Here is an 8,587-nt window from a genome sequence, read left to right on the forward strand (position 1 = left end):
GTGATTTTTGTGTTTTTAAAGGAACAGCATGCATTTACGTACGAAACAGTGACATTTGGTGCAGTGGAACTCCTGATGATGGTCAGAATGGAACTCCTCAAATCTGAACGGCACACTTATAGTGACTTTGGTATTTTTATAAGAACAGCATGCACTTACGTCCGATCCGATCGCTGAAGAATGGGAAAGCCCCAGGAGAGAACCTCATCACAGCGGAAATGCTGAAAGCCGACATCCCTACCGCTGCAAACGCGCTGACGCCTCTCCTGAGGAACATCTGGTCAGCCGAAGAGTTACCTTGTGACTGGATCAAGGGCCTTCTGATCACCGTACCCAAGAAGGGAGACCTCAGTGACTGTGGCAATTGGAGAGGCATCACTTTGCTCTCGATTCCTTCCAAGGTGCTCTGCAGGATCATCTTGGACAGACTCTCGAGGGCCGTAGAACCTCTTCTGCGCAAAGAGCAAGCTGGCTTCCGGCCCAACCGATCGTGTACGGACCAGATCAACACCTTACGCATAATTCTCGAACAGGCATCAGAATTTCAGAGGGAAATGTACCTGACCTTTGTGGACTTCGAAAAAGCCTTCGACACCTTGAGATGGAACTGTATCTGGGACCGGCTACAAGAAATTGGAGTCCCCGAGAAAATAACAAACTTGATTAAGGCCATCTACAGGAACTATTCCTGTAGAGTAACTCACGACGGTCTCATCTCGGAGGACATACCGGTTCAGGCCGGTGTACGACAGGGGTGTTTTCTTTCTCCTCTCCTCTTCCTTGTCGTCCTCGATGGCATCATGGTCAAGACCAATAGAAAGCGCCGCGGCATAGAGTGGGGGCTGTCCAACGTGCTGGAAGATTTAGACTATGCCGATGATCTATGCCTATTGAGCCACACACGCGCCGACATGCAAGCCAAATTGGACGACCTACGGCGAGAGGCTTTGGAGACGGGACTCAAAATCAACACCAGGAAGACCCAAGACATGAGGTGCAGAGCAACCAGTTCGGTACCGTTGCTCATCGGCACAGAGGGTGTGGAGGCAGTCCACAAATTTACGTACCTTGGTAGTGTAGTGTCGGAAACTGGAGGGACCGAAGAGGACATCGCTTCGAGGATCGCCAAGGCGAGAGCAACCTTCGCACGACTCCGTCCTATATGGCAATCGCGGAAACTGACTCGGAGAGTTAAGCTCAAGATATTCCGGTCCAACGTGAAACCCGTGTTGCTGTACGGATGTGAGACGTGGAAGGTCACTAAGGACATCTCGCAACGGATCCAGGTCTTTGTCAACCGCTGTCTTCGCCGCATTCTCGAAATATACTGGCCCGAGAAAATCTCCAACACAGCTCTGTGGGAACGCTGCGGTGAGACGCCGATCAACCAGCAGATCAAACGCCGCAAATGGAACTGGATTGGCCATACGCTCCGAAGGGACCCCGACCACATACCGAGGCAAGCCCTAGACTGGAATCCCCAAGGAAAGCGAAGACGTGCCCGCCCTAAGCAGTCCTGGCGGAGGACGATCACTGCAGAAGCGAAGGCGATAGGGATGACCTGGAGCGAAGTAAAGCGCGAAGCTCAAAACCGCTCGGGATGGCGACGCACTGTGGATGCCCTCTGCCCCATCTAGGGGACACAGGACATTAAGTCAAATAAGTCATGCACTTACGTCCAGAACAGTGACATTTGGTGCAGTGGAACTGCTAATGAAGAGTGAGCCGCCCCTGGTTAGAGTTCCGTTCTGATAATCATTTTCATCTGTAAGTACTTCAGAATCATCCAAATTTCAAAATTGGTTCAGAAATGACGGAGATATCGAATAACAAACATTAAAAATATACAGACGAATTGATAACATAATCCAACATTTGAAAGTATTTATCACCAGAACCCCAAAGGAAAGCGGTTTTTTTTTCTTAAAAATTATTATGCAATCAGTCAACGTAACCGTTGCTGAAAAAACGTCCCGATTAGTGCATTTCCATCTAGTTGTACCGTTCTTGTTGGTTTTCCCGTCTTTGCTCAGCGTGTATTTACCTCTTAGGACAAGAAGCTTTCGTTTTTTTTTATTTATAGTAAAAGAAATGGTCCTAAAGGGATTCATTATAAATTATAATTCTGTAGGTACGTATTAATACAACGATCAGATTATTCTGAAATGACATTGACTATCATTGACAGTTATCGTTATCTAAAGTGGTTTATACGCGTGTAATAGTAAAAAGTAATAATTCTATTTTACCAAAAAGGTTCTATGCGTGGAAATGAAATACAATTAATTGTGAAACAGTTATCGGACCTGCACGTGGTAGGGGGTTCCGCACCCGTAAACCATTGAAGCTAAAATATAAAAGTCAACTATATGAGAGTTCAACCATTATGCGAAAGTAAAAAAATCAACATTCTGGGAAATCCAACATTTTAGGAATTCAACGTCATGAGAATTCAACATTTTGCGAAACTTAAAAAAAATCTACATTCTGGGAAATTCAACATTTCGAGATTTCAACTTTATGGGCAGTCAAAAATGTACTTTATATTTGAATAGTCGGAATTCCCCTGCTTCACTTTACTCATTTGTAATGTATTAAACTGTTGTGGATTGAATACATTTTAATTTTTTTTAGTTGAAAAAAAAATAGCACTGTGAGAGTTTTAACAATGTTCTGGCAGGCAAGTATGGTCGCGCGATAGACGATAAAATATCAGGCCGTCCCTATCGCACTATCTGTAAGTGCGATAGGGACCATGCTACCCGTGCAGAAGTGTCTTATTATATTGGCAGGAAAGCATGGTCGCGCGATAAATGATAAAAGCATCAAGGCCGTCCCTATCGCACTATTTGTAAGCGCGATAGTGACTCACTGCCTGGAGTGCAATTATGTGTTTTATAATTACCAGCCTCGTTACGTAAAACACGATCCTCACTATAGTCACTATGTAGCGTAGTTACGAATACCTACAAGGCTTTAATTAATGGGGACTCCTATAAATTGGCACGACAATTGCAGTTTACTTACGGTATTATTTTAATTAATTTATATTACACATAATTCATTGAAATATTTGAATTTGTTATAAAGGTAAATTGAAGTAAGTAAGCTTTTGCCCGCGGCTTCGCTCGCGTTAGAAAGAGACAAAAGTAGCCTTTGTCTCTCTCCATCCCTTCAACTATGTCCACTTCAAAAATCACGTCAATTCGTCGCTCCGTTTTGCCGTGAAAGACGGACAAACAAACAGACACACACACTTTCCCATTTATAATATTAGTATGGATGTCAGGTTATTTTAATAGTATATTATATAACGGTAACGTTATGAAGGCTATAAAAGTTGAGTACCGCGGTTAGGCCACGAAGGCTTGCCGAGTGGCCTAAGTAAGGTACGAGACTTTTATAGCCTTCATAATGTTACGATTGTATACTATACTTTTTCTACGACAGCCACATACATACCTATTCGAGAATAATAAAATGGGTTAGTTACTTACTTGATGTAATGAATGGGAATATTTGTGTGGATCGTCGTAGCATTGAGTATTCTGTCCACAATGTTGATGGCGAGAACTTGTTGCACAATTCTTCAAAATATGCCAACAACGCCGTTTCAGAGAAAGTTGAAACATTTTTTTGCAATTTCCATGTCAAAACAATCATAACATTTTTGGTACGCTTTATCTGACTTTTCATGTAACAAATTGTCAGTCACTTTGAGCGCCCATAGCCTTGATTTCTTCGGAAGTGCATTTTTCACCAGAATCACTCATAATTACTTGTTTTTGCACAATAACGTCGAATTAAAACAAACTACACACCACCGAAATAGTTCAAATAGTTTCGTGATAAGTTTACAAATGTCAAACATACCATAGACAAGAGAAATAGAAAATAAGCCGGTTTTCAATTACGAAAAATGTGGTTGCGTTCAAGAATATTTAAATGTCGAATGTAAAATTATTGGATAAACTTATGATTTTTACCTTTGTTTTGCAATATCTAATATGTAAAACGCATTTAAGTTTATTTTTTCATCTTGATTTAAATTATGAACCTAAATATTATATTATTTATTAAAAGTTACTTATTACTGTAAATGAAAACATACCTGATAAATGGAAGTTGTGCTTTTAAAAAAAATTAACAGAACTCCTATATTCATATGATTACTGCTAGCACTGCTAGCAGTAATCCCATGAACCTATAGACAAATAGACTTTCTCATCGTTACTCAAATGAACTTAATTTGGATACCGCTGACAATAATCTAATTGACAGATTTAAGTGCTGGAGTAGAAAAATATGTTTTGAGTTCTTGTCCTTCCAGCTTGGGAGATGAACAGTTTATAGATGTAATTGGATGCAGATACATTACCGTATCCTTTTTTTTTTGTCGGAGTGGGGAATGCGTTACGCACCGTTGGCCTTGAAGGGGGGGTGTGTGGGACTCCCTCCTTCGGCCCCCTCTCTAGTCGAGAGGGAGGGAAAGAGGTTTACCCACTAAACCCCACTCCGGCGTTTCGCCCTCTGTGCCGTGAGCGAGGGCGTCATGGGATCATCGGGACTCCTCTGTCCACCATGGCGCCCTCCGGCAGCCCCGACGTTACAGGGCATCCACACAGATTAGGGAAAGAGGGATCAGAAATGCTTGATCCCTGGAGGATAGCCTCTATGGAATGCGAACCATAGGGGCCATCCTTCCTGTCATGGAGGACTGGCTAGAAAGGAGGGGAGTCCTCACGTACCGGTTGTCTCAGTTGGTGACCGGGCACGGGTGCTTTGGACACTACCTGCATCGGATAGGGAGAGAGCCGAGCACCCAGTGCTTGGACTGCGGGGTGGAGGATGATATGTCCCAGCACACCCTTGAGGAGTGTAGTCGCTGGGCCGTGGAAAGGGCTGCACTGGTCGCAGCCACAGGATTGGTGGACCTCTCGCTGCACAGCGTCATAGCGGCGATGCTGAGCAGCGAGAGAAGATGGGACGCGGTGGCCTCCTTCTGTGAAGACGTCATGTCTCAGAAGGAGGCAGCAGAGAGAGAGCGCGAAGCTGCGGCTGACGCGCTGCCTCTCCGACGAAGACGGCAGGGTCGAAGGCGACGAGCATTCTTGCGCCACAACCCTTAGTGGGGCCAGCGGGTACGGGACCCGCATTGCCCGGCCCCACTAACCCCGTCGAGGGAGGGATCAAGCAAAAAAAAACATTACCGTATCCTAAGTCCGTTTTCACATTATCCGATCCAATGTTGGAAGGATATCAATGGAAATATTCCAAGATGGCGTCTGTAATGTATGCGATATCGGTCCTACATCAGATCTGATATCGGATCGGATAATGTGAAAACGCAATAACCTGGTAACATAACAGAAATTCAATGCCTAAGACGGCCTGGTACTTAAGCTTTCCCACTTCACTACTTTCAAAATTACGTCTTTTTTTAAGTGTTTTTAAAGTGTGAAGTGATCTTGGAAATGTTGTGTCGAATATCTGTAATTTTTATTTAATTTATTATTTTAATCATCTATCAAAAATATAATGGTGTTATCTACTACTTGTCTCCATCGTTCAAAACTCGGCGAAGATGTTTGTCAAAAAATTAATGTACTGTCGTAGATGAGCTTGATCATCGAACTTTTTTTCATTCAAGGCATTGCTTAGCGATCTGAACAATGCGTAATCCGTAGGTGCCAAGTCTGGAGAGTACGGTGGATGAGGTATCACTTTCCAACCTAGCTCCAATAGCTTTAGCCGAGTCACTTTTGCAATGTGTGGGCGAGCATTGTCGTGTAAGAAAAAACTTTAGCATGCTGTGGACAATTCTGACAGATTTTTTGGTTTAAATTTTCAAGCTGATTACAGTATACTGATGCGGTAACAGTCATTCCACTTGGTAGGAGTTCCCAGTGAATAATACCATGAATATCCCACCAAACGGACAGCATAACTTTTTTCGGGTGAGGCTCTGTTTTTGGTGCCTCTATTCCTTTTTCGTTTGGAGCTAGCCACTGACGTTTGCGTGTGTGATTTATATATAAGACCCATTTTTCATCTCCAGTGATAAGATGGTCCAACCAGTTGAATGTGCGGCGAAAAGACAGAATCGTAAACTAGAACTTTCCTTTGCTAATCCGCGAATAAATAACGTGCAAGTCAATCAGTGCTAACCTGTTATAATTACTTGCGTATTTTTTACATGCAATTAATTTTCCCACCCTCCCACCGCAAAAATAAAAATAAATACGCAAATAAATATAACAACCCACCACCAAAAATACAAAACTCGACACGTGTTTCGCCTCTCTACGAGGCATCCTCAGGAGCTGATGTTGACGGTCCGAAGTCCCGCAACTGACTGGTCGTCCCCAGAACGGTCGGCCATATTTATACTTTGTCCACCCCCCCTACCAAGCAAGTTAGATGGAAAAATTCGTAATAACGGCGATGACGCAACATTCAACTGCTCATTAAGGATTAACCCCTATTGTTGTACCTAATTATCTCCAACTGTTCCAGAACCCCCAAACGCAGCCCTTTCTCACATACATGTAAAACATCAAAAGAATGATTCTCTGATACAGTATGGTCACTCTCTATCAAATGCTTTGCAAAATTGGATCTCTCTGGATGGTTGTGCCTGTATGATGCCATATGCTCCTTATACCTAGTAGTGAAATTGCGGCCCGTTTGGCCCACGTACACTTTGTTACAAACATCACAGCTCAACTTATAAACCCCAGATTTTTTCCCTTTCTCGATCCTATCTTTGCCGTTACAAAGCTTGGAGTGCAAAGTGTTATTTGTCCTAAAGGCCACAGGAATGCCGTTTGACCTCAAAATCCTATAAATGTCCTCTGACACTTTGCCAACATAAGTAATGCTCGCTTGACAGCTCTTAACCGGTTCAGAAGGACATGCCGCATACAACATATTGTTAACCATAACCATTCGCTTCTTTCTGATGATGCCATCAACGATTGATTTATCATAACCGTTCGAAACTGCCAAGTGGTAAATATTGTCCAATTCGGCTCGATAGTGTTCTTCAGAAAGAGGCACAGACAACATCCTATGCACATAACAGTGAAAAGCGGCCAACTTATGCTGCCAAGGGTGTGTAGAAGAAGCTGGTATAACTGTATCAGTATGTGTAGGCTTGCGGTAAATTTGAAATTGATGGCTATTATTAACTCTAGTAATGGTCAAATCTAGAAAATTCAATGACTTGTCTTGCTCTAGTTCCTTCTTAAACTTGATCTTTGGATGTTTACTATTAAGCCCAGTAACAAAATCATCCAGCAGGTCCATACTCCCTGTCCAACAAATAATCAAATCATCTACGTATCTGAAGTAATACAATATATTATCATTCCCTGCAATATGCTGGTTCTCAAAGTGGTCCATAAAGATATCCGCCATTAAAGGACTCAGTGGAGAACCCATGGCTAAACCATCACTTTGCAAATAATACTGTCCCCCGAATCTAAAATAATTATGTTTCATACATATAGCAGTTAGATCTATCAACTCATCTATTCTATCTACGTGTCGAGTTTTGTATTTTTGGTGGTGGGTTGTTATATTTATTTGCGTATTTATTTTTATTTTTGCGGTGGGAGGGTGGGAAAATTAATTGCATGTAAAAAATACGCAAGTAATTATAACAGGTTAGCACTGATTGACTTGCACGTTATCTATTCGCGGATTAGCAAAGGAAAGTTCTAGTTTACGATTAACATGGATTTCCGCAAAGTAACGCCTGATTCCATCGATTATTTGAGAACGGCTAGCGTGGCCGAACAGGCACGACTTTATGTCAAACTAACCAAACAACATCGTGCAGCTGTCCAGAATGTGTGGTTTAATCAACAGTGCAAGCGTTTGAACGTTGTGCCTAATTACATCCAGTTGCGTTGTAGTAGCAATTCGAGGGCTGCTAAGTTGGCTGTTAGTAGGGCTCAGAGAATTTGGTTGAACGAAGAATCTCGCCTTTGGTTTTCGGTTACTTAGAGATAATTTGAAACTGCATCTTAAAGTGTTGTATTCTGAACTCTCATTTAAGTTGCATAATCTCGAGTTTGATATCCTAGACCAAAAGGCGAGATACTTTGCTTCTGAACTTGCACATGAGATGTATACTACTCAGCTAAACAAATTGCGTAGGTTAACGGAGTCGAGTTCGAGTTCGTTTTTGAGGGGGAGGGAAACGGAACCAACACCTCACCATGACTTCCATCCTCGTGTGAAAAATTTAACTGATGTGGAGTTTTCGGAGAATGAAGTAGAGCTTTTAGGAAAAGGGTTGAAATATAATTTCCAGCCAAAAATAACTCAGGGGACGTTAGAGAATTTGGCTGTGGATTCAGAGGTAGCGATAGTGCGGGGCCGTGGAGATTTAGATACCAAGGCCATGGTGGCCAATGTTATTAAGAGTACTGTTCCGGCACAGGGTGGTGGATTTAGTTCTGATGGTTTGGCACTGAGAACTATTCAACAGAAAGTGCGAGAAAATGATTTGGTAGTTTCGAAAGCAGACAAAGGAAATTGCATTGTTATTATGGAGAAAGGAAGTTATAATCAGAAAGTT

At 42.5% G+C, this 8,587-nt stretch overlaps 1 protein-coding gene across 1 annotated transcript; it reads left to right on the plus strand.

Annotated features, from left to right (window-relative positions):
- Positions 1-4,709: 4,709 nt before the first annotated feature.
- Positions 4,710-5,129, plus strand: LOC125240445. Its single transcript, XM_048148339.1, has one exon. The coding sequence runs from the start codon at positions 4,710-4,712 to the stop codon at positions 5,127-5,129; it is 420 nt and encodes a 139-aa protein (XP_048004296.1).
- The last annotated feature ends 3,458 nt before the right edge of the window (positions 5,130-8,587 follow it).

This window comes from Leguminivora glycinivorella, chromosome Z, assembly GCF_023078275.1.
Source record: "Leguminivora glycinivorella isolate SPB_JAAS2020 chromosome Z, LegGlyc_1.1, whole genome shotgun sequence".
NCBI lineage: Eukaryota > Metazoa > Arthropoda > Insecta > Lepidoptera > Tortricidae > Leguminivora > Leguminivora glycinivorella.

Coding starts and splice junctions, on each gene's coding strand:
- LOC125240445 (XM_048148339.1), top strand. CDS start 4,710: ATGGAGGACTGGCTAGAAAGGAGGGGAGTCCTCACGTACCGGTTGTCT.